At 36.7% G+C, this 27,195-nt stretch overlaps 1 protein-coding gene across 2 annotated transcripts in view; it reads left to right on the plus strand.

Annotated features, from left to right (window-relative positions):
• Positions 1-27,195, plus strand: part of BIRC6 (baculoviral IAP repeat containing 6) — a 173,959-nt gene that overhangs the window by 63,604 nt on the left and 83,160 nt on the right. For both annotated transcript variants that reach the window (XM_065679912.1, XM_065679913.1), the window contains exons 34-52: positions 312-443; positions 3,503-3,718; positions 4,067-4,250; positions 4,704-4,859; positions 5,295-5,428; positions 6,892-7,045; positions 7,797-7,913; positions 8,885-9,039; positions 10,222-10,348; positions 11,139-11,249; positions 14,058-14,191; positions 15,209-15,336; positions 17,551-18,113; positions 21,014-21,189; positions 21,755-21,851; positions 22,056-22,250; positions 23,733-23,933; positions 24,521-24,800; positions 26,596-26,852. In XM_065679912.1, coding sequence (XP_065535984.1) covers positions 312-443; positions 3,503-3,718; positions 4,067-4,250; positions 4,704-4,859; positions 5,295-5,428; positions 6,892-7,045; positions 7,797-7,913; positions 8,885-9,039; positions 10,222-10,348; positions 11,139-11,249; positions 14,058-14,191; positions 15,209-15,336; positions 17,551-18,113; positions 21,014-21,189; positions 21,755-21,851; positions 22,056-22,250; positions 23,733-23,933; positions 24,521-24,800; positions 26,596-26,852 — 3,517 coding nt within the window. The remainder of the gene's footprint in view (positions 1-311; positions 444-3,502; positions 3,719-4,066; positions 4,251-4,703; positions 4,860-5,294; positions 5,429-6,891; positions 7,046-7,796; positions 7,914-8,884; positions 9,040-10,221; positions 10,349-11,138; positions 11,250-14,057; positions 14,192-15,208; positions 15,337-17,550; positions 18,114-21,013; positions 21,190-21,754; positions 21,852-22,055; positions 22,251-23,732; positions 23,934-24,520; positions 24,801-26,595; positions 26,853-27,195) is intronic.

Genomic DNA, 27,195 nt, shown 5'->3' on the forward strand with positions numbered 1-27,195 from the left:
TAGGTCTGGTTCTGTAGCTAAAGGCTGCCTAACTTCTTTGACATTTGTTTCAAACCACGGGGCATGGGGTCTGCTGGAAGAACTGATGTTGGAATGTACTGTTGCACTCTGTGGCTCTTATTGGACAATAAGTTGAACTTTCTAGATAGATCTGGGTGCACCTGAGTGCAAGCACCTAAGCTGTAATTTTAAAGTATTTTAAAAGCTCAAGTTACAATTTGAACTGAAGATTGCCATCATATGAACATACTGATCCTTTTAACATCTTATTGCTTAAATTTTCATTTTTTCCTATTAACATTTTCTTTTAGCAACTTAACTTATTAAAAGCAAAACAGAAGGCTTTGGTGGAACAGATGGAAAAAGAGAAAATACAAAGCAACAAAGGATCATCATACAAACTTTTAGTAGAACAGGCAAAACTAAAGCAGGCTACTTCAAAGGTACGATGCTCTGAAACTGTAACTGACTTCCTGTCCTTTGTGTGAAAAGACCTGTTCCTGCAAAGTCATTTTTGTCCTTCATTGACCTTATTTTAAACAGTTGTTTCATCATGGCTGCTATCAAGTATATTGTGATGCTGAAAACAGCAGCTATCTGGAAATTTCTTGCATTTTGAAAGATAGTTCACCCTTCTGCAGGGGTTTTGTAGGTAGTCGTGGCCAAAATCACCAATAATCTTGTAGCTTTGTAAGTGTGTCGTGGTTTAAACCAAACCACAAAACTCGTTCACTCACTCCCCCCTCCCTTCTTGCCCTCCCTCTACTCCTGGAGGGACGGAGAGGAGAATCGAAAAGAATGCAACTCCCACGGGTTGAGATAGGAACGGTTTAGTAAGTAAGGTATAACACAAATCACTACTGCTACCACCAATAATAATAATGATAAAGGAAATAACAAGAGGAAAGAATACAGCACCTCAACACCAGCCAACCAATAGCTCGCCCCACTCCCCCCAGCCGAGCACCGACCGATACCTCGTCCAACCCTGCAGTCCCTAGCCCTTCTGGGTAACTCCCTGTTACATCCTGCACATGATGTGCTGTGGTATGGAATACCTCTTTGCTCAGTTTGGGTCAGGTGTCCTGTCTCTGCTTCCTCCCAGCTTCCCCTCCTCCCTAGCAGAGCATGAGGCTCAGAAAGTCCTTGGCCAGACCAAACATTTGAGCAGCAACTAAAAACATCAGCGTTATCAGCTGTCTTCCCAGGCCAAAAAATTAAAACATAGCACTAGCTACTAAGAAGGAGAAAAATGACTGCTACTGCTGAACCCAGGACAAAGTGCCAGTCATATCTTTAAACTTTGGATAACATACACCAATAGACATAGGTTAGGGTTGGAAAGGACCTTAAGGTCATCTAGTTCCAACCCCCCTGCCATGGGCAGGGACACTTCACACTAAACCATAACACCTAGGGCTCTGTCCAACCCACTACAGTCGCTAATGAATAGTCCATCCGAGCATCCTTATAGGCCTCCGTCAGATACTGGAGGGCTGCTAGGCAGTCTCCACGCAGCCTTCTCTTCTCCAGGCTGAACAGCCCCAACTTTCTCAGCCTGTCTTCATATAGGAGGTGCTCCAGTCCCCTGATCATCGTGGCCCTCCTCTGGACTTGTTCCAACAGTTCCATGTCCTTTTTATGTTGAGGACAGCAGAACTGCACAAAATACTCCAAGTGAGGTCTCCTGAGAGCAAAGTAGAGGGGCAGGATCACCTCCTTTGACCTGCTGGTCACGCTCCTTTTGATGCAGCCCAGGATACGGTTGGCTTTCTGGGCTGCGAGCACACACTGCCGGCTCATGTTAAGTTTCTCATCGACCAGCACCCCCAAGTCTTTGAGAAAAACATGTAAAATAGCATTTTATATGGCTGACTTTTATGCATGGATTATCTGCTGGTTGAGTAATCAGAAAATAATCATGCTAATGACTGTCTCCCCAAACTGATAAATATGACTTTTGAGAATGCTTTCTGTACTTTCTAAAAAGCTTCTTAGCTCCCTAAAACTACGTATCATGCAAATTGTGGCATCTTGCAGTAAGCCCCAGGTACTGGGAGTGGACGTGGTAGTTAAAGAGTTACTTTGATTATGAAATGAAGTGTTGAAATGTAGGGATTTCTGGAGATGGCAACATGGACTTTGCAGGGAACAGACACCCCCCCCAGAAAAAGCGTAAACCTTTCTTGCTACCAAACTTTAAATATTTACTCTCTAGTTCCAGAATTGCTGATGTCTGTTAGGATGACTGAAAGTAGGCCTGCAGAAAGAGGTTATAGATCGTTACTCTTACAGGCTATCAAAAGGGAACTCATAGAACTTCCTGTAATTACGAAAAAAAAATTGAAACACCTAAGCACAAAAAACCCAACAACAAAATTTAAACACCAGTATAAAGCTCTAAGTTTTCACTAACTTTGCTTGTCATTAGCTGTTCTTTCCTGCGCTATCTTCTGCTTTATTCCAGCAGGTTATAGGAAGGGGGCTACTCCACTGGTGGCCCACTTGAAACATCTTTAAACCAGTCACTGGCTGAAATAATGCTGTCCAGCTGTTTAAGTTTCACTTTATAGCAGCCATTTTGCATCAAAAAAGCATGTAGAACTTAAGAGTTTTACCTTACGCTATCTTAACATCTAGCCATGGTATTATTTGATAGTTGCATTTCATGCATTTTTAACTATTTTGCCTACTAATCACTTTCAGTTACAAGTGAGTAACTTAAAACATTCATTGCATTTAGGAGAAAGCTGAAACCTATGTGTTAGTAGATAGTTATTTTTTAGGCCTGCTTTAGTAGACTCACTACTTAAGTAAGATTGTAAGAGTCATTTATACTAATTTTAGACTGCTTGTGTAGCTGATAGAATGAACTGAGCTGCTAAATATGTGCCGTTGGTGGATGGGAGGATTAATCAAAGCACCTTATTTCCTCTGTTGAATACATAGGCCCTCTGTCAAAAAGATTGTGGTTTAACGCCTGATCAAGTATTAGACTAGTTCAGTTTATGGTGGCTAATGGACACTTTGTACCCTGGAAAGTATTAAGAAAGTTATAACTTATCAATAATTTACTTAATGTGAAAAAATAAGAAGTCAGCATTCTTGTAAGGGTAGATTTCCAGATCAGCTATTTTTATATGCAGTTTGCTCCATGGTAACTATAGCTTTATGTGCAGGTGTGGAAATAAGAAACAAACGTCTAGAATACATATTCTCAATATGTTTTATGTCAAAGATAAAGGCTTAATTGGCATTTGTCCTTAACTGGTTTTCATATGAGACTGTCACCCAAGATAACATGCTGCCAGAATGAATTTCTGCCAGTAAAGCTTTAATTCTATTACAGATTCTCATATATTCTTACTCTCTCTCTCTCTCTCTCTCTTTGTTTTAAAAAAAAGTTCTGCAGTTCTGGTATTACTGTCTCAGATTTTCACTGGGAAAAGATTTAGAGCTTAGTTTGAAACTGTAGCTGTTTTTTCAAATTTTATTTCTGCAGCACTTCAAGGACTTAATACGCCTACGTCGGACTGCAGAATGGCCTCGTTCTACTTTAGATACAGAAGTATCAACAGCAAAGGAAACTCCAGAAATTGAACCACTTCCATTTACATTGGCACATGAACGTTGCATTTCAGTAGTGCAGAAGCTGGCACTCTTTCTCTTGTCCATGGACTTTACTTGTCATGCAGATTTACTTCTGTTTGTTTGTAAGGTAAACAGACTATGGAGCATCACTTTGTAGTTGCAATGAACACTGCATTGCAGTAGCTTTTTTGCAGGCTTGATGGTAAAAATTAGCTGCAGCATTAAAACTTCTAATAACCTCTGGTGACGTAGTTCTTCTGTCACCTTCTGTGTAACTTAGAATATGATGGCTTCAAATCTGCATAGAAATAGTAACTTAAAAGTATTTTCATGTAAGTACACTTGTAAAATTATGAAATCTAAGCTAGTAAAAATGCTTCATTTGCTTCTACACAAAAGATAAATCATAAAATTTGAAACTACTACATATTTTCAGTGTTAAATATGAGTAGGCATATATTTCTTTTTCTTACAGGTTCTTGCTAGAATTGCCAATGCTACAAGACCAACAATTCATTTATGTGAGATTGTAAATGAGACTCAGTTGGAAAGATTATTGCTGCTTCTCGTTGGAACTGACTTTAACAGAGGAGACATCTCTTGGGGAGGAGCATGGGCTCAGTATTCTTTGACTTGTATGCTGCAGGATATTCTAGCAGGTTTAGTTTATGTTTATATTTTTCAGAATGGACATTACACTTGAATCTTTCTTCCTTCAATGTTTTTAGGGGTTTTTATTATTATGTTAGAATCTGCTGACACTGTTAAGATAGGGGAAAAAAAGAAACAAACAAACAAACAAAAAGTACAAACCAACAAAACAACAACCAAAATCAAAATAAAACCATCATGATATTGAGATCAGTGTGTAAAGAATGCAATTTAAAATTACAGTTACCATCAATCCTGAATTGGTAACTTGTGCATTGCAAAGTTAACGTTTGTATGGTCCTGATTACATGAAGATTATTCAGAAGTCCTCCGCTTGAGGAAGTAGTCCTTAGAGAACTTAGAGTTAGGTGAAGAAAAACAGAATGTTCGCCTAGACTGTGGTGTTGGCTGTGGTGTTAATTTGTAACTGAAATTGGTTGTCTGCTTAATCTAATACGTAGGAGAGTTGTTGGCGCCTATAGCGGCTGAAGCTATGGAAGAAAGTGCTTTGGGAGAAGATGCTGGAGCTTCAGCTGGGGATTCTGATGACTCTCTCCAGCAGTCCACAGTTCAATTAGTGGAGACAATAGACGAGCCTTTGACCCATGACATCACAGGTAGATTATTCCATGACCTTGATGCATATATGTATACTGGAAAAAGTGGAAAAAAAAAAATCCCAAACCACAAACTTTGCTGTTATTCGTCTACCAAAATGTCAGTAAACGATTTTTGGTTATAGGATCATAGAATCATAGAATAGTTAGGGTTGGAAAGGACCTTAAGATCATCTAGTTCCACCCCCCCTGCCATGGGCAGGGGCATAATAGATTACTGAAAATATAGGCAGAATGTGAGCAATTCCAGTTAATTTTACATCTAATCAGGAAAAAATAGTTATTTTTCTGATTATTTAAAATAGGCAACTTGATTGCATTCATTAACATTTTCCACTAAGAGCTGTAATATTAAAAGCCTTAAAATGATCTGGTAAGTATGTATTTTTTATAATTTGTACTTGGTAATATTAATACTCTTTTAATCATTCAAAGGTGCTCCACCTCTGTCATCTTTGGAGAAAGATAAGGACATTGATCTTGAATTACTGCAAGACCTGATGGAAGTGGATATTGATCCTTTGGATATTGATTTAGAGAAAGATCCTCTTGCAGCCAAAGTCTTCAAGGTATGATACACCTGCATTTTCAGGATAACCTTTACATGGGAAATAGTGAAATCCTCTCTTTGCGCTTCTGTGTTAGTGATACTTAATCTCTTAGACCTTCTTTTAGCCTTTACAAAGGTTTAATGTGGAGTGACAGGAAAGAATGTAAAGATTGTGCTCACATCTCGGACATATTCATATCTCAGTTAACTGCAAACCATTTTGCTTTTGCATGAAATTACATGCATAAGCAAGAGGTTCTGAGTTAACTCATGCTTCACATGTTAAAAGCAACAAAAGCATAATATAAAACAAAAATAAGGTTTCTTCTTTTCCTTTTTTCTTTTTTTTTTTTTTTTAGAATAGAGTGCCATTTGCTTCTGCAATTGATCTTAGAGTTAATACTGCTAGTATTGTGTTTAAAAAAATAAGTCAGCAGTAAATAGTGGTCAGACCAGCTTCAAACTATGACATGAAGCAGCTGACTTCAAAACTTAATTCACTATGGAACAAGAAAATTAAGCGCTTTTATACTCTGATGTACTAAACATATAGGAGGTAGTAGAGTTGCGTTTAGATGTAATAGTATATTGTCAAAGTATATTTAAAAAAGAGATTTGGTTGTAAAGAAATACAGCTGTTCATAAGAAAATGTTGTTTCTTTTCTCTGTCCATAAGGATGACGCTTTCATTTGGGGTTTTCCCACTCCTCTCAATATTGACTTACATCTTCAGCCTCATTTGAATTAACCTAAATTATTTTTCTCACCATTTGCTCAGACAACACTATTTTTTTACTATATTCCTTCATATGTCCTTCCACTGTTTACCCATCATGTAAAGATTTTCTTTAAATCGCACCCTACCAAAAATTCCACTTTTGCTTAATTTTTGTGTTACTAATGTTTCCTTCCTTTATTCTATCTTTTCATGTGGTAGTACTCCTTAGTCCACTTTATCCACACTTATCTTCATGATCTCATTTTATTACAGTTGATATTGGATCTTGCCGTTTTGTGGTCCATACGCTTTCTTAGTGTCTTAAATTGACATTTGAGTGGAGATTATTCAATTCTTTCTTGCAGACCCCACTACAAATAATCTCTGAGCTTCACTGAGGCTTCAAGCTACTTTAATAGTACAATTAATGCTATAGTATCCTGACTTAGATAACTTCTCAAAATATCTGTGTCTTCACTTCCAAATTTACAAATGGTATGAATGTGAGAATAAAAACTGATGATAATTGGCTTCTTTAGTCTTTCAGATAGCTAACTGTATTGCTGGATTTTGACATTCAGTAGCTTACACTGCAATAAAAATGGAAACAAAATTTTTTAAAGCTATTGCATCCAATTTTCTGGTTTTAAGTTTTTGTAACTTCAGTGTTTGTTGTTTGTCATTACAAATTTTATTCTTTTACTTGGGCAGTCTAAAGAGTTGCTGTTTATTTTTTTTCTTTGTTGTTTTGCTTGGTTTTTAAGCCTATAAGCAGTACCTGGTACGATTACTGGGGTGCTGATTATGGCACCTACAATTACAATCCTTACATTGGAGGCGTTGGAATTCCAGTTGCAAAACCACCGGTAACTACAGAGAAAAATGGATCACAAACTGTGAGCGTATCAGTGTCTCAAGGTAAGTAACGAACTAAAGTTCTGTTCAGGATTCCTTTTCTGAGATACTGTATTTGACACTTTTGCATATCAAATGATGTAAACAGCCTGTGTGTATTAAATGGGAAGAACTTTTCTATATGCCACAGTTTTTCTGTGGTAGCTGAGAAAATATTATGTGACGTTTCTACTTAAATCAGCCTAATACAGCAGAAAGTCCTATTTTCTAGCATTTTTGAATTCACTTACAGGCATGTGTAAATTTTCCTGTTTTCTTAGGAAATTTGTGAAGCTCTTTTCTAGTTGGCTGATAGTTTGGATAATTGGCTCTAGCCTAAAGAATGAGGTGGCACACTTGTTTAATTTGCAGTTTGATAGTCTTTCCCTTGCCACACTGGGGAAAACCAACTTTTTAGTTCTTGATTGAGAACTGTTACTTTACGAAAAGCAGGCTTATCACACATGACTAAATGTGCATATGTTTATTATAGTGACTGTGAAAATAAATATATGTATGCGTCACAGAAATTTAGTATTTAATTAATTATGTATTTTACACCAATAAGAATCTTCAGTTCAGAGTGTAAGTTTCTATGTTCTGTTTCCATCACATATTAAAGTGAATCTTCCTTTTAACGATTCTGAGGATTGTTTGGTTTGAGATTTTTTTCAGTTTAATGTGTACTGTATAGCTATATTGCATGCACAGGAAGTAACTGATTATAAATGTCTCTGATATAATTCAGTTTTACCCTGTTTGTTGCCTTGTGTAGCTTTAGATGCACGTCTGGAAGTTGGACTTGAACAGCAGGCTGAGCTGATGCTGAAAATGATGTCCACCCTGGAGGCTGATTCCATTCTACAAGCATTAACAAACACATCTCCTACATGTAACTACATGTTCTAAAATCATTTTCTTCACATAATGACCACGATGCTTTGAAATCTGCAACTAATTTTTTCTGCAGTCACGTAGCAGCATGGAAAAAGTTATATTTTGCTTGAATTTTCTTGTTAGCCTGAGCATTAGAGTTTTTTTTCCATCAGATTTTTGAGTTACGTGTGTGCATGTATCTAAAACATTTTGTGAAATTGGTCAAGTGTGCCGGATTTCTTTGAAAGTACATTGCAGTACAGTGGAGGAATTATTTTTATTTTCTGATCTAGGTGCGAGTGAACATTAAGTTTCTTGGTTTTGTGAACTTGCATTCATTGTGATACTTCAAATGTTTGAAAACTACTTTGCGCTTGAGAGTTTCACCTATTTAATGATGAAAGTGAATATATTTTAATACAGTTTTAAACTCAGCTGTTCAGTAAGCTTTATAAGAGCACACGTGATGCCAGTTTACTTCTGAACATATTTTCAGTGAGTTGCACTGCCTATCTTAAGATGTGCTTCTTTATAGCTGTTCGGGTACCTTAATATACATGCAGTCATTAGTTCAATATCTGATAATTGAGTAGGTTTAGTGACATCCTCAGCCTTTATTGTCTAGAAGGTTATTGTTGACTGCAATAGTTTTACCATAATGCAAGGAAGAGATGTTATGGTTGTTTGTCTTACCATTGTGTTACCAAGACACTCCTGTAATACGTGTTTAGTGTGAAAATGTATTTGTGTGGGGGTCTCTTTTCAAGCATTTATTGTGAAAATGAAGATGTCTGATATTCAAGTATGCCTTTCATAGTATGGTAGCCAGTAGTCCAACTCAGCTGAACATTACATTGAACGTCTTCTTGTAAATTACGAGTGTCTTTCCCTTAAATATAAAATGCAAGGAAATAAACATGAAATTACTTTTAGCAACTTTTACAAAATAGTTTATGGGAGGATGGCACTTCTTGTTTTGTTTTTTAGTAACCCAGTCTCCTAGTGGAACAGATGATTCATTGCTAAGAGGATTACATGCTGCTAATCAGAACTCCCAGTTGGTTGTACAGTTGTCATCTATACCTATGCTGAGTGCATGCTTCAACAAACTCTTTTCCATGCTGCAGGTCCACCATGTTCAGGTATAGAATTATGAACTTTGAAATGTTTTGATAGCATTTCTCGCTGTATTAGAAAGTTGTTTTCATATACTTCTTACTAATTAGGATTCAAGTAACCTGTTATGTGCTTTATTGCTTGTGAAGCTGTCATGGACAACAGTACCAATAATGTAATAGACAAGCTGCTGAAAAGTTTGATTAAATAGGACATTTGTTGTTACAGTGAAAGTGAGTTCGTAGGTTCACTGAAAGATAATAATTAGCTTATTAGTGAAAATTGTCACTTAGTATTCAGTCTCCCATCTGTGGACATTTTTAAAACCCAGCTGGATAAATCCCTAGCAACCCAGTCTGCTGTCTTCTTTGGACCTTCCCTGAGCAGAAGATTGGCTTGGATAACATTCAGAGATCCCTTCTAACCTGAAGTATTCAATAATCATAAATGTTAAAAGTGTCTTTTGAGAAGTCATTGGTTTAGCAACACTTTTTTGATACATATGAAGGAACACCCTGTGTGCTATATAAGTGATGAGGTGCCTGCCTGCCTGTTCATATTTTAATTGGGTGGCTGACCCATTCCTCAGTAGTTCTTTAAATACGTCATACAAAATACAGTTTGTGGTGTAAATGACCTTGAGGCTCCTCCAGAATATCTGAGCAGTTATTTTCCTCAAGGGAGTTTTTCAGAGAGCATCAGTGTGTCCATGATAGTAAAGGATGTTTCCCAGTAGTTAAATTGGCCTTTTGAATAATTTTGGTTGAGTGGTAAACATTGCTTGACTATATTGAGACATTCCAAAAGCTTACATGCAAACCAGGGTTACAAGTGTAAGGTTCTGATACACGCTGCTCAGAAATGTCTGTAAAGCTGCTTTTTTTTTTTTCTTAACATAAGTTTGAATAAACTTCTTAAGAAAAACTTAACTGTATTTAGAGAACTCAATTACAAAAACATAGCAGATGCCTTTTCTAGTTATGCTGAATTTGCCTTGAATGTTATGGTTGTAAGAGTCTTCAAATCCAGCAAATTCAGTAAAGGAGAGAGTGTGTGCGTATTATCAGTGAAACAGTAGCAGATGAGATGTAGATAAGGCATTTGAAATCAAAACAGATACATGTTACGCATTTTTCCAGAACTCCAGAGTGTGATTTTGGTCTGATAGTGGGTTTTCCCTCCCCCCCGCCTTTTTTTTTTCTTTTCAGCTTGAATCCCTTTTACAGTTATGGCTCACATTAAGCCTGAATTCCAGCTCCTCTGGAAGTAAAGATAGTGGCACTGATATTTTCCTTTATAACGCTAATCGTATACCTGTCATTTCCTTGAACCAAGGTAAAATACATTAAATATGGGAAGTTAATTTTCAGGAGCTGTGAGATAAGTTTGTTGGGGTTTGGGGGGGGGGGTTAATTGGTTAATTTTTACAGTAAATATTCTTGATAAGATCGGTGTTAGAATAACTTCTGTGTTCTTATGAAAGAGCCCTTGGGCTCATTATCTTCTTAACATGAAAAATGTGTGGCTATTTGCATAATCTCCTTGGAAATTAAAGTGTAAAATTTGTGGGGTTTAACTCATCATTACACTGAGGAGGGATTTTTAAAATACATGTTTTAGTCTAAGGTGAACTGCGCACCTGTATGCACTTCTCTGACTTACCAAATAGGTTAGAGGACGTGGGAAACCCTATTACTTTCTGGCATCAAATTACTATGGTAGTACAAAGATATGCATTATTTGTTCTTTTCTATTACATGTTATACTGTATGGTTAAGAATCTGTGGTCTCTTCTGGTTATAGTTCAAAACATTAATGCCTGCTATAAAGAACCTGTTAAATTGACTTCCATGAGAGCATTTTGGAGCCAGTTTCTTTGATTCATTTGCTCTGAGATGTCAGGGTGCAGGCGCTGTAGTAAATTCTGTGGGACAGCATCTGAAGTGTTGGTGAGGCTTCCTTTCCTAACTTCCTGGAACAACAGTTTACAAAACAAAGTAAATTCAAGAGGAGTAACATTAACAATAGTAACAATAATAATAAGCATAGCACCTTACAGTAAAAATAAGAAATTTATAATAATACGCTGAAGATTAAAGCTTGAACAACATGTTTTTCTTGACAGCTTCAGTAACTAGCTTCCTGTCAGTTCTGGCATGGTATCCGAATACCTTACTCCGGACATGGTGCCTTGTGCTTCATAGCCTAACTCTCATGACAAATATGCAGCTTAATGGTAAGTTTTGTCCTGCTGTCTTTCCTTCTCTCCCCTCCTCACGCTTGGAGTGTAGGGCAGGTTCTTCTGGGTAACTGTCGTATGCTAGGATTTTTAGTAACCACTGTCTAGGGCAGGTCAGTTCATGGTCAGAAAATCTTACTTCATTATGCCATTACTTGCTGATAAATCTATTCAAAATGAGAGCTCAATCTGTGTAACTTCTGTGCTTCAGAAATTATTACCTGAGGAGTGCAAGATATTTTTCAGGGATCAATTCAGTACCCTGACCATTTCTTTTCAGAGCAATGACCTTAATTGGTTACATGATCCGGGGACAAATTGTGCAAGGATGGTGTTTCAAATCAGTATTTGATGGGTGACATCTGGAGTCATTTAATGTCGTGTAAAGGAAGGTGGGTAGAAGGAAATCTACAGTGATAATGATACGTGGCTAGGAAAATTTCTCAGAGCTACAGCTGCTCTCAAGTAAACAGCCGTCATGTGTCAAGTCATTCTCAAAGTGCATTTACTCATCTGTTCCTTGAGCAAGAACTAATCATGTTCTCCTCACATGCCCTTTGCTTCTGTTTTTGTTGTCACTGGAAATAACTGTTTGAGAGCAGTGTTTTGAACATAAATGCTACCTGACAGAGCATGTAGTGTAGATGCATTCTGAAAACTGAGCTAGAATGCCAAACAAAACCTGTTAGACTATAAATATAATGTACTAAAAAAATAAGGGTGTGTGTGTGCTTTGTATTGTGGTGATATTTTTTGCTGTTAAATATTAAATATAAAAATAAAATAACCTAAGTTTTATCTATATATTTTAAAATTAATTTGGATACTCAGTACTTTTGGACAAACTCCTGTGACATCTAGTTCAAAACTGAAGCTGTATGCAAAGTTTGAATGGTGCAGTTACATTGAAACAATGGCCAGTTACAGAAAACTGAAAAATGGCATAACCGAATTCAGATTAACTTCCAAATTTGATTAGTTGTCAGCTGCAGCTGAATGTATTTTAGTGATAGTGATCTGTCTTAAATTTCAAAATCGTATATAAGGAAGTTATAATAAAATTTAAAAAAACCCTGTAACACAAAAGGCAATAATGTAACAGGTGTGAGTATACCTGCAAGAGCTAGAGCTTGCCATGCTCTTAGGGACCTGTGTATCATTTTCGGTTTTAACTTGTATTATGATATACTCAGGAACACCCGCCAAAAAATGAAAAAACACTCCCCACCATCAACCTACTGACCTTATTTCCTTAGAGAGAACATCAGTGTGTTTTATGTTTTACTTCAGTAATGTTCAGGGGTGCAGATTCGGCATGGAAAATAAACTGGGAAGTTCACTCAGACTGGTGTTTCCAAGGCACAGCCTGCCATGGAACACTTCTCTGTTCTGAAATGTTTGTTTTTTCTTTTAGAGAACCTGTGAAACCATGTGTTTGCTTTCTAAAGATTTGTCCCACACCCAGACAGCACTTAACCTCTTCAACTTTTGCAATATGGAATATAAACTAGAGCAGGCTTATTGTCTAGAATACAGTGGAACTGGAATGCTGTGGGATGCTTTCTTGCTTATATTCAACCCCAGCTATTTTGCCATGCCATCAGTCATAGCCATATAGTCTTGTTCCACTACTAATGTTGATAAATCAATGCAAAATGGTTTGCATTGTTTTGCCAGACATACTTTCAGCATTAGTTTTCTGCATTTATCTAAAGTAAGAAACCTGTTTATAGTTTGAGAATAAAATTGTATTTGTTAAGGGAAGACTGAATTATCTTCTCATTTCATCTTCATGTAAGGATTTCTTTTATAGCAAGTGTCTTTCTAATGCTATTTTTATTTCATTTCTTGGAAAGCTTTTCAATTGAGATAGAAGCAATCAGGGTTTCATTCTGGTTTTGACAAGGATATTTCACTCTTATTAGGGATCATTAGTTTAATGCCCCTTAGTTTAAGGAAAGTATTGTGAATGAAGAAGACTGGTAAACAGAGTGACTAATAAGTAGTTCGTGATTTGATTCTTTCAACAGCCTCCCTAATTAAGAATCTTATCTTGGGATGTGAAGGGATACCAGCCAAGCTCTTCTACCAGAGCATCATTTCTTCTTGATTTAATCTTATGTACGATGAGGTAGTCTGAAAGAGATTGCATCTTCAACAGTAACCTGTAACTTCATTTAGATAAGTGTGATAAGAATATGTATTTTTATTCAGTAGGTAGTTATGCTTTTTCTCAAGTTGTTTTGAATTGATTCAGTGTACCACAGTTGAATGAGTAAGACTTCACATTTAGTAAAGCTCATTTGTTTGATCATTGAAGGGTGTATTTTAATTCTAACTCCGATTCTCAGAGTTCTTATCTCTTAAGCTCTCTACAGTTTTAGTCAATGATAATAAGTCTCTGAATGTGCCAAGGACAAAACTATCTTGATTGTTTACAGGTTAATAGAACACGTAGTCTCTGTCTGACAAACTAATATATGCATTTAAGCTTTATTAAAGTGTTTGACTAGCAAAGAAAAACAAATCAAAATGTCCATATATGTTACGTCTACAAAATTAAGCTCTGCTTTTAGGAGTGCTGCCTTAGGAAGCCTGGAACACTGGTGGAACAGTTTGGGGGGTTATATCTGTATTTAATGTAAAACTCTACACTCAGAATTGTAAATCTGAGTAAACAGTAGCTGATCTTGCTGAAAATATTTACACATCATGAAATAAATACAAGGGATATGCAGTATAAATGTTTGATTTACAGTGAATACTTAAGATTACAGATTTAATTCGTATGTCTTTTTTTTTAAGCTGGTCCAAGCAGTGCCATTGGAGCCCAGGAAAGTACTGCCCAATTGTTGGTGTCAGATCCAAACCTCATTCATGTGTTAGTGAAATTTCTTTCTGGCACTAATCCTCATGGAACAAATCAACACAGTCCACAGGTAACTAGCAATTAAAGTAAGAGAAAAAGCTCTTCATAATAGGATTTCAGTACACTTGACACGAATATGTGTTACTCATAATAAAGTATATTCTTGGCTTGTTTCTTTATTTTGGTTATAGTCTTAGTTGGCTCTGATCAACCTCAGGCAAGTTTGTATTGGTTATGCATTCTGAGTAGCGATCATAAGTTTTTACAGCTACTTGGAGACTTCATACAGGGAGAGAATACCATGTGATATATCAGTGAATGTGTTCCCTGTTAGGATTCCTTAGTTGCATGCGTGAAAAAAGTACAAGTTCAGTTAGCTTCCTGAAATCTTACTGGGTTGCAATTAAAATGGCAATGAAGATTAAGTTTAAATATATAATAATTTCAGAATTTAAAATTATGCTTTTATTTTCTTCCTGTTTCTGAATTCATGTAGGGTCTACTGTTGCTCCTAATTTGAACTTTATTTTATTTTATGTTTTTGTTTTTACAGTCTTTGAAACATCTGTGAATAGTGATTGAATGAACTGCCCGAGTTATCTTAATTGTATGTAACATTAGACAGGAATCTGAAACAATTAGTTTAGGGGAGAGAGGACACAGTATTTTCCAGAATTTTCTCCAGAAATTACATAGTCTTTTCCAGAACTTAAATATTGTTCTGTTCCTTTAATTTAAAGCACTTGCATGTAAATGTGTGGTTTGTGAAAAAAGCATTCAGATCAGCACAGAAATGTATTCTGTGTGAATGCATAGTTTGCATTGCTGAACAGAAAATCTAAATCTGCAAAATGAGTGTTAGGCAAAGAATTATTTGCTTTTTACTCATGGTTACTAATAGAAAAACACATGATATAAATTGATACAGAATAGTTCTCCTGTGAAAACCCTGTAAAATTTTTCAGAAAGTAAGTTAAGCTACATAATACTTTTCTGTTCTTAGAAAATGTTCTTGTTAGGTACTGCTCACTGTTCCTGAAGACATTTCAGGTTCTTATAAAACTTATTAAAATGCCTTTCCCTCTAGGTTGGGCCAACAGCGACACAAGCTATGCAAGAATTTCTTACTCGATTACAAGTGCACCTTTCTTCAACTTGTCCTCAGATGTTCAGTGAATTTTTATTGAAATTAATACATATACTTTCAACAGAAAGGTAAATCTTAACTATTTTTTTATTTTCATGTCCTGTTTATCTTTAAATCTGTGTGAGCATTAATCACAACTAAGATGTATATGACCCTCCTTGTCATCCTGTCGAGTTATATGTAGATGGAGATCTTAGATACTGCTGCAGCACTACCAGCAGGATCTGGGGTGCTTCAGGCATGTGGAAGAGTGCGTCTGGAATCCATACACAGCCATCTTTGTGTGAGGGACAATGAATAAAAGCACTGAACAGCTGTTTGGACTGATTTTATGATTTTTTAGAGACCTACAATACAGGCCTTGTTAAAGTAATCCCTAAGATAGGGGCACTGTTGTTTTGTTTAACTGTTTTAAGAAGAGTGTTCTGAGACCCCTGAATTAATGAAAGATTCTAGAAATTACACATAGATTGTGAAAGTCATATGGATAGCTTTTGTAATGTGGTAGGATGAAATACGAGATTGTGTAATTCTGTTCATGCAAAATGCATGTTTATTGTTTTGTCTTCTGTTTCTCTTCTCACCAAACAGTGGAAAACCACCTCTGCCCCACTCCTCTGAGGCCTACTGACAGCCAGTCTTCCCACTAGTATAGATAACACATGCCATTGACCAGAGGAGATAAGAGCTTATGGCTTGCCTTAATAAGAGAAAGCTCTGCTTTCTACAGGCTAGGTCAATGAGCACGAAACTACTGTGTAGGCAGTAGTACACTAATAATCTGGCTATTGTTTGGTCTGAAGTGCATGAGGAATTATCATTTATTTTTAGTACTGGTGTTCTGGTCATCCCCATATAAAAGATTTATATGATTAGGGATGAGCTTCCTTAATTTCTGGCTTCCCAGTAGGTGGCACTTCGGTGTTATCTATTCTTTAATCATCCAGAAAACAGTTTCAGCTTTCTCTAAGAGATTTTATTTTAGTAACTTAAATTGGATAAGTGGTGCTTACCAGATTACACTGATACTCACTTATACAAAAAATGCCTAATATAACAAAATCACTAATTCACAATGAATCTTGGGATGCTTATCTTCATGACATAATTTATTTGAAATAAGCTAAATGAGAGCATGGAAAGAATAGTTTTTGAAATGTATTAGATTTTTTTTTTTTTTTTTTTTGAGAGAAAGATCAAAGGTGAACTGAAATGTCATAAAATGGAAGCAAAGCACCAAAAAAGGGTTTAGATGGTTATTTCTGAAACCTCAGGTAATTACTGGAGTGTACCATGTCTGATCAAAGCATAAGATTGATTGTGGAGAAAAGCAGTATTTTGCTATTAGAACTGATTAAATGCCAAATATTTTCTTCAGGGCTACTTACATAAAATGTTTTCTTCTGTATTCAATTTTTAAAGTCATACTAAGATTAGTCAATGTCAAAAGGAGAAATATATCAAAAATCAGTAACTAACACTTCAAGAATTAGCACCAGTGTTATCTTAAAAGTACTGATTCAGAAGGTTCAATTTGTAGTCCACCAGTATATGTGCAAAAGCAATTGGGAAAAAAAACTCATCCCTAAAAGAGGGTTCCTTCAAACAATCAGTCTACAAGCACCAGCCTGTGATAGTTTGAGTACCTTCTCATGGTTGTCTTACATATCATTATTATTTAGATGGCTAAAACCTGACCATTCTTCTTTCTGCCTTGGGAGAGAAGAAAACCAACAAAACCTATGGGATGAAAAAACCCGTCATGATTTCCTGTTAGAAAACTAATAATCCTAATGATTTTAAAGTATTAGATTGCTTCTTCACATGGACTTTCCTTGCAAACATATGACACTTTTCTCCCACAGCTGAACAGGACTCTGTTCCAAGCCTGTACCTGCAAAATTAACTGAATTATTAAAAAAAAAAAAAAAAGATGAACCCTGGACTTTTTCAAATGAATCTGTAATCCTCAGTGGATATCAGGAAAGTGATAACACAAGCAGGTTCTACAGTAATGACCAGTACATTAATCAGAAACTTAAGAGTGCTTGTCTTGAGAAAGATCAGCTTGTGCTTCAACATGCATTTCTGAAGATGGCTGAAGTTATAAAACTTGTTGAAATTCTGGTGTGCTTTCTGAGTCTTTAAAAATCAAGGAAATAAAACCCAAGACACCAAAAATCCTGAACAAACCCAAAACCAAAAGAAACAAACTGCTTAAACTTGTTAATATTGAATGATGAATTTTTATCTATGTTTTTTGGGGTTTTTTTTCCTTTCAGGGGTGCTTTCCAGACAGGCCAGGGACCCTTGGATGCACAAGTGAAACTCTTGGAATTTACCCTGGAACAGAATTTTGAAGTTGTATCAGTTAGCACTATTTCTGCAGTGATTGAGTCTATAACCTTCCTTGTGCATCATTACATTACATGTTCGGACAAAGTGATGTCTCGCAGTGGCTCAGACAGCTCTGTGGGTGCTCGAGCGTGTTTTGGAGGGCTTTTTGCCAATATTATCCGTCCAGGTGATGCCAAAGCAGTTTGTGGAGAGATGACAAGGGATCAACTGATGTTTGATTTGTTAAAACTAGTCAACATTTTAGTTCAACTGCCGCTTTCCAGTAACCGAGAATATAGTGCCCGTGTTCCGGTAGCAAGCAGTACTACAGACAGTGTGTCTGATGAAGAAAAGGTTTCAGGAGGCAAAGATGGCAATGGAAGCAACCCTAATACTCAAGGATCAACTGCATATGTGGCGGACTTGGTGTTAGCCAACCAGCAAATTATGAGCCAGATTTTGTCTGCACTTGGCCAGTGTAACAGCAGTGCTATGGCAATGATTATTGGTAAGTATTTGTAATTTATTTATTTGTAAATAAAACAGAAGATCTTTTGGGGTGAAGTAATACTTAAAACTTCTACAGACTCATAAATGTGTAGACATGGGAGAATGCATCACAGAAATGACAGGGAGAGACTGATAAGTGAAAGAAAAAAGAATGTTACGTGAAAAAACCTAACATGAGGTGGAAGACAGCAATTAAAACCAAACAGGAATGCATTTGGCATTTGAATTTGCTGAATCTAAGAATGGTCAATGTTCAAAGAAGCCTCTGGAGATTATCAAGTCCAACATCCCTGCTCAAAGCAGGATCAGCTCAGAGCCTGCCTCAGAGAGCAAGTTGCTCATTACCTTGTCCAGTTGGGTTTCTAATTCCTCAAGGGTGGAAACTCCACAACCACCCTGGGCAGCCTGTTAACAATGCTCACTTATTCTTAAAGTAGAAAACCCTTCTTCTTAATTTTAAATGGAATTCTTGTATTTCAGTCTTTGCCCATCGCATGCCTCTATGCACAAATTAGTCTGCAGTTTGTGCTATAGACGCATTACCTCAGTTTTGTAAGTATTGCATTACTTTTTTTCAATCATTTCTGAAAACAGTCACATTACAGTTACGGCCCTTGCACTGAATACATAAACTTTTTTATTCCTCTGTTGTACCAGAAATCTCATTAACGTTGTGTTTGTCAGGCACATACCTAAGGTGCATTTTCTCAGAGAGGCTATTTTGATGTGACTTGCTTGTGAGCAGTGATGTTAGCATAGGGTTTATTTGCACAAATGAAACCACTGGCCGTAAATATTTCTGTGTGTGCAAAACTGGAAAAACATTTTGCAGGAGGATAGGCAAAGAGCTTGCACTCTATTTCAGGCATAAAGACTTGTAAAATGTGGTTCTCTTTATAGTGTTTCGCTTGTCTCAAAGTACCTCTGGCCTTTTCTATGCTCATCTCTTCTAAGCAGACGTGAAACTGTTAACCAGTGCTGTTAGCAGAAAGCAGCATATTATTTGGATGAGAGCATGTGAATGTTAGACCAGTGGTTCATTTTGGCATAAGAATAATTGAAAAATCTCCAGTAGTCAAATTAAACAGCAGGCAGAAGTGACCAGTCTGTGCTGTGCTGTTGGAACCTTCCTGAAATTAATTCTAAAGCATCTCCTCCTTTACTCTGCATAATTGGTGTCATATTGCAAATACACTATGAACGCAAAAAGTAGTTTCTTCTGAGAATGGTGGTTTGTTCTGAGTATGAGCTGCTTTGGAGTGAAATTCAGATATTCTTCTCCTAAACTTTGATGTTCTAACCACTGATTTCTGTCCAGCATTTTTTTTTTTTTTCCATTTTTAAAAATTTTGGAAGGACAGTTTGATTTCAAAGTGTTTCCATTGAATTCAGGATTCAGGACCAGCTGGTCCCTTCAGTGGATTGTTCCTTCTGCGGTCTTTTGATATAGGTTATTGAAATTAATTTGTATGTGTATTTTGAGAAGATGTAACACAGTTATTTGTAGTTTTAGTTCCTTCATGAGAAACTGCATTAAGCTCTCTCCAGACAATTTCTATGAACAAGACTGCAGCCAAGGTTACATATGATACAAAATCAGTTATCAGCATTCAGTAGTAAAGATGTAATACCTAGTGCAGCATGGTAGCTAGCCAGGAAAGATAAAAAAGACACTGTCTGCAGATGTGTACTGATGTGGCTTTGGTGTCAAAATTAGTGCTAATCATGTTAATTTACTACACCAGGTAAGCCACCTGATCAGGAAGCAGGAATGCCTGGAGTGATCAATTTGTCTCATGAAGTTAAAACATTTGTTGGATTTTCTTTATGACCAGTTTGTCTATTTATTTCATTAGATTTTTATGCTTTGCCATTGACAGACAATGAAAATCAGACAAGTAAAAGTATTCCCCTTCTGGCCTACCAACTCCTTGCTTCAAAGTCTGCACAGCAAACCCACATTACTCATCTTAAGCTTCATCATTGATTCCATTTAACTTTCCTAGGCTGTGCGGAGGCTGACTCTTGAGACTTTTTTTTTTTTCCATCTCCATGCATCCAGTGCTTATCAATATTTTCTTTCTTGACAGCTTTAAGGTGGTTAAATTTCTATAGCAGTCACTGCTCTAGCCAAACTGTTTCTCTAAGGCTTGTTCCAAAGATGACTTGAACACATCTTTTACTATACCTTTTTAGTATAACTCCAGTTTCTCTAAATGGAACAGCATTATTCCATAGATTCCTCCCACTCAAATCTAAAACCACTTTAAAAGCTTTTCCAGATAGATGTATGCTTGATAAGACAGTTGTATTTATGGAGGTCGTCTCTTCCCTAGGAAGACTATTCTTTTGCTTTCCATTGTCAGTTTCAGCACCGTGTAATCAATATTGCTGAATACTGATATTCAGTTAAATCCTCATTAATAAATCCTGAGCTGTAACACTGAGAAGGAGAATTTTGAGAGGTATTTCTGATAGAAATATGTATGTAAAAATTTTTTTTGGGGGGGTTGGCTGTACAAATGCGCTTCTGTTATATGAAAAAAAATCTTTTCATTTCCTTCTGGCTAAGAGTTATTCCAGTCCATGTGGCTCTTACTCTGCTTCTTTCACTAAATACCTAAAAGGTATTTAGGTATTACCTGAAATAGAATTTAAATTCCTGACCCCCTTCCAGGGTTGAGTCTTCCTATTTACACTGTAAAGAAGGTAGCACATATCTGAGAACACTAATAGTAATTTCTTTGATCCCGAGAAACTCATTCAGTTTGTAGTTAGTAAAATCCATGTGGATATTTAACTGAAAAGAAATATAAATATCCTTGAGTTCTCTTATGTGCTGTAATGATTTTTTAGATCTCAGTTTCTGACCTTTGAAGTGTTTCTGTTTTCATTAAGGTGCAAGTGGCTTACATCTCACTAAACATGAAAATTTTCATGGTGGCTTAGATGCAATATCAGTTGGAGATGGGTTGTTCACTATCCTGACAACACTTAGTAAAAAAGCAACAACAGTGCAAGTGATGCTTCAGCCAATTCTTACCTACATGGCCTGTGGGTACATGGGAAGACAGGTAAGTTCCTTTAGGTCTTCTATGCTTCAGAGAAATTACAGATTAGTTGATGGTGTCATTTATAATAAGCTCACAAACCTGAACTAGTGCTATGTAAAGGAAATGTTAATGTTTTTCCAACGTCACTTCAGTTTGATGCTGTAGTTAGGAAGCCTCCCTCCATTGCCAATGGTAGAGGGAGTGTGAGTTTCTGTAAGGACATTTCAACATTCCTGTAAGTGTTCCTGGCTAAAAGCTTGAGGATGGATTGAATATTTTCTTATGTGCAGGTGGGAAATACTCTTATGAACACAATAAATGTGGGTATTTTAAATGCTCAATATTACCTCCCTCAGCTGCTTGTCCTGGTAGTTTGACTTTTTTCTTACCTCAGAGACTGCTCCTACATAAGGAGTGAACCATGTGGAACATGGTATTGCTCTTTTGTAGCAGAGAGGTCAACTGTGCTGGCATTTCCTCTCTGGAATTTTTGCCTACTAAAAAGGGAGGCAAAGAGCAGTCATGTGTATTTCTGTCATATTAATTTCGTATTAAACCATGTATTGCTTAACCATTTTTCTTGTAGGGTTCTCTTGCCACTTGTCAGTTATCTGAGCCCCTCCTGTGGTTCATTTTGCGGGTGTTGGATACAAGTGAGGCACTGAAGGCTTTCCATGATATGGGTAAGAATGGCTTTCCTTCAGCTGTGTCAAGTAAAAGGGTTATTGTAGATTTTAATTTTTTTTTTTTTTTCTGGCACCTTAAGAAGGAATAAGCATACATGTTTGGAGAAGTAAATTTACTGACTAGTCCTTTGCTTGCTTTAGAGTTCATTTCAGGCTCCTGAACAGTGTTGTTTCCTCTCCCTCTGCCCATGTTGTACACAGGTGGTGTTCAGCTTATTTGTAACAACATGGTAACAAGCACAAGAGCTATTGTTAACACAGCAAGAAGTATGGTTTCAACTATTATGAAATTTCTTGATTCTGGTCCCACCAAAGCAACAGATAGCAGTTTGAAAGCTAGAGTGCTAGCTTCTGAGCCTGATAATGCAGAAGGAATTCACAATTTTGCACCTCTGGGTAAGTAATATTTCTTTCTCTTACATTGTCCAGTGGTCATTTGAATCTTTATCAAGTTCTTAGAATTACTGTGATAGTGTCCAATGTTGTGATAATGTTAAACCTTCTAAACAAGGAGCTTGCTGGTATTTCAGGAAGATGTTGGGGGAGGATATGGGTACGCCTCCTCCACTTGTAGTAAGACCTCTTGTGGATAGGGGAGAGAAGGAAAGAAGTTATCTGTATCTGATGTAGTCATGCAGCAGGATGGGCCCCCTCCTCCTTCCGTAGGTCAGGATGATCAGTTCCACCACCCACCATACATTAATACTCACTGACTTCACTTAAGGCACATCAGGTTGTGATGTTACGAAGCATAGCATAGCAGACTTGGGTGAAACAGGATGAGCCTAAGCTGAGTCAGAGCAGAAGAAGCTGGAGTGTAGGGCTGATATTGCTGCTGCTGCTCTCATACACGCACCTGATTGCTCTGATGTCACCTGCGTGAGCATTTGTTAGAATTACAGAGATGTTTTGGTAACAATACAGTGCTTGTCAGTTAACTAAAATGCATGTGTTTTAAGATGTAGATGTAAGATATTAATCTTACAGAGGCTTCTTTTCACTACTAGCGTCTTAATGCCCAGTAAGCTAGCATAGCCCATGAATGTATTCATACAGTGTGTCTCACTGTCAAGAGGAGAGAAAGGATTATTTTTAAATTTTCTGGTAAAATTTTTGGACAAGAGAGAAATCCATTCAGTCCATTTGGCTTTTCAGAAATACCTAAAAGATAAATTTAAGAATCCTGCAAATGTTGGTTCTTGATTACTTTTAGTAGAAAATATCCTATATTTATATGGTGATGGGTTCTTGTATGCCTTATCTCCTAGCAGTTCTTGATGATCTGCTATAAGTGCATCTATCTTAATACTTTACTTTCAGCCAGGAGTGTGCTTTTGAAATTAACCGTCTGGTTGTCCTCACTTAATACATTCTGTTTCTCATCACGGAGAGCTCTCTGAAAGAGAACTCAATTCACGTGGGATGAAAGTCTATTAAAAAGTGTTCAGGAATTCACCTCCAGCTGCTACTAGGCATTCAGTCATGGTGCCATGCTAGAGATATTTCACATGAACCCTCAAGAACCTGTAGCTTGAACAGCACCAATCTGGTCTTGTTGTGCTGTAGTATTTGCTAAAGAAGACATAACTTGGATCTCCCTACTTCATTCTTAACCCAAGCTAAGATTAGAAAAATAAGCAGTTGCTGCTGTGATTAGGTTTGTTTGGGGTTTTTTTGCTATATGTGCATATGTAAACTACCTGTTTAAAACAGCGTAAAAGAAACGTATCTCAGCAGTTGTCATTATTACACATGGGATGTTATCAATAAACCCAAACAGGTGAGATAGAGTTAACAAAAAAAGTGTATTCTGCAGTTCAGGTTGTAAATTTATCTGGGTTTTATTAATAATCAAGGTTAATGGTGCTGTTTTTGTAGGTTCAATCACCTCGAGTAGTCCCACTGCCCAGCCTGCTGAAGTGCTGTTACAGGCTACTCCTCCCCACAGACGAGCTCGATCTGCTGCATGGTCATACATATTTTTACCTGAGGAAGCTTGGTGTGACCTCACGATTCACCTTCCTGCAGCTGTGCTGCTCAAGGAGATCCACATCCAGCCTCACTTGGCCTCTCTGGCAAGTAAGTACATCTACTGACATTGACGCTGGTTTGACAATTGGAAGGGTAGGGTTTAGAAGCGATACAAAAAGTATAATCTGAGGAACTAAAGCTGGCAGGTTGTTTGAAGAAAATCTGTAAAATAAGTGGAAAACCTTGCTAATTCTGCTTTTCTTAATAATAGAAGGTCCTGCCTCTGCTTGATTTCTTATAGCTTCATTAGCATTAATGTTACACATGCCTGGTCAAACTGCTTGAAACTTTCCCTAGTGAGATATTGGTCAGGGGTCTTCAGGCAAAATGGTTTTGTATGGTAGTTGGAATAAAGTGTAAGATATTCAACTCTTATTGTTGTAGCCCTCTTAGGAAAACGTGGCATTTACACCGATGCAACTTTATGTTAAGTCTTTAAAATAAACTGTATACAGCATGTATCAAAATGCTTTTGCATTTCAACATACACCATCCCACAGGTCAAATACTCCAGCTGCAGTTCTGTAGTAGTGTTTGTCCAAAATCTTTTCAATCATCTTCGTCTGTATGCATGTTTAACACTTTCAAACCAGTACACATTTTTAAATAGTATTAAACCTTCTCTTCCTCTGTAGCTTGCCCTTCATCAGTATCTGTTGAAATAAGTGCAGACGGTGTCAATATGTTACCTTTGTCAACTCCTGTTATCACGAGTGGTCTTACCTATATAAAAATACAGCTAGTAAAAGCTGAAGTTGCCTCAGCTGTCTGCCTTCGTCTCCATCGTCCTCGGGATGCCAGTACACTAGGCCTCTCTCAGATTAAACTGTTAGGCCTCACAGCATTTGGAAACACCTCATCTGCAACTGTCAATAATCCATTCCTTCCATCTGAGGATCAGGTGTCTAAAACAAGGTAAGTTTCTAGTATCAATGGAGAGCGGCATGTTTGTGCCAGGTAATGGTTTGGGGCTTTTTTTTACAGTGTTTTCTGCTCCGAGTCAGATCTTCCAGAAGCAAACCGTGTTCATGAGTGCCTGTTTTTGTAGTTGAATTTTAACATTTACAGAATCTATTTCAAATATCTTAGAAAACTTGCCCTTTTTGTTGTTTGGTGGTGTTTGGTGTTTTTTTAACAGAAGACAAATAGAAGCAGTGCTAACTTTTTTTTGGCAGCATGTTTATCTACATATGTGACAGGGGATGTTTCATCTCTGCAGTGGTGAAAGGATACAAAGCATAGGAAAGCATTTAGAGTTGCATTCTGTGTTTTTAATGGGTAGGCAGTTATCAGAAAAACTGAAGTAGCAACATATTTCTTAACCCTATTGAAGTCAAGGGAGTTGCGTAAGTATTGAAGCAGAAATAGAAATAGGACAATGGGATGTTTTGTGGAAGTCATATCTAATATTGCTGTTTGCAAACATTTGAGAAATAGGAACTGAATGTTGTTAGGATTCTGGCATATCAGCAAGATTTCTTTTCCAAAGCTTTTATTTGGTTAGGTGGCATCTTGACTTTATTACTCATTTTTTAAATAAAAATAAATAGGCACTTAAGGATTTAAAAAAAAAAAAAAAGGGTTATCTTAAAGTCACACAAAAATAATCAGTGTCTAAGGAAAGCAGATGAATGTGTGTTCTTTGCGTCTTGATATGCTTTATTTTGGCTTTTGGCTTAGTTTTATAAGTATCTCAATTAAGCAGTGGTTGTCATATGATAGATTTATTCAATAAACTTTGACGTAATTGTCTTTTAGACATAATGGAAAATTTGCTCTTTCCTAAAAGGATAAATATTTAGGAGTAAATCATTCCTAAAATAAATTGTAAACTTCATTTAAGATCTGTATGCAACTTTACCTTGTTTTGAACTATGGAGATAAGATTAGCTGTGAAAACAAGTTAACCTGTTAATTTAGAACTTGTCAGTTAAATGTAGCCATTTGTTTCACATGTAGCTTAGATTCTCATCTTGTTCATGATACTAGTTTAAACAGCATTATAGTATATTTTTATAAATAATGTGTAGTTAATGTGTTTCCAAATTGATTCCGTTACAGTAGGTTAACTTTACAAAATTTATTATTAGAAGGAATGCTGAATGATATTGTTAAAGAATAAGAGAGACAGGAGAAATGCAGTGGCTAACATATTTTTAATTTCTGCTCCTTTTTTGTGTGCTTTTTAAGTCTGGTTCAGTAAGGTTTAATTTATTGTAAATTATTGTTGATGTGCATGACCCTTAAAGTTTGTAATGTTAAGGAAGCTGTGCAGGTGTATAACTTTAATGCCAACCACTGTTGCAGGATCTTGACTTTAAATAGGAGTAAATGCAGTGGTGCCCAAATGAGGTAGTGTGGTCTTTAATGTTTCACACTTACATTTTGGCCATTTCCTTTTAATATGTGAATCAAGAAATCTTGAGAAACTGTAGTAATAAAACTTGCAGGCTCTTCATTGTTCCTACCTGAAATCCTTCCTTTCTTACAACCTTAAATTAATGATTACAATGGCAATTACTGATGTATGTTACATTGTGGTCTTAAATTTAGTCATTTTAATTTGTTTTTCTCGGATGATATCTGATTATGTCACAGCAATTTTCTGCAATATTTGTCCTAGAATCTAATATAGGTAGTTATGTTATAGATGAAAAATAAAATAATAAGAAAATTCTACATTAGCTCATGTTTATGTTTTTCTTTTCAGTATTGGATGGTTAAGATTGTTACACCACTGCCTCACTCACATAAGTGATTTAGAAGGAATGATGGCCAGTGCTGCAGCACCCACAGCTAATCTGTTGCAGACATGCGCTGCTTTACTAATGTCACCCTACTGTGGTATGCATTCTCCAAACATTGAGGCTGTGCTTGTCAAAATTGGGCTTCAGTCCACCAGAATAGGCCTAAAATTGATTGACATTCTTCTAAGAAACTGTTCAGCCTCAGGGAGTGATCCTGCAGGTGAGTACATTGTTTTTCTTTTCAATTGTTGCTTAAAAACATTGCTTGTATAAATGAACAAATATTTGCACGTTACTTTCTGAATTTGGGTTGCCAGAACTTGCCGTTGAGCATTGTCATGTTCCTAAGTATCACAGTCATTGTATGTGGGAAGTTCTACAACAGTTAAACAGTGCAACCAGGGTTGTTTTGATTTTTTTATGGAATAGATACTTAGGTGAATGTTTTCAAGACATGAAAGGACATGCAATATCTTGTGTGTCTCACTATAGATACGATGTCCAAATCTTCCAAAATAAAGAGCATCCATGAGTACTGTTAAGGAAAACAAACGCAGCAATAT

This window comes from Lathamus discolor, chromosome 5 (genome assembly GCF_037157495.1).
Source record: "Lathamus discolor isolate bLatDis1 chromosome 5, bLatDis1.hap1, whole genome shotgun sequence".
NCBI lineage: Eukaryota > Metazoa > Chordata > Aves > Psittaciformes > Psittacidae > Lathamus > Lathamus discolor.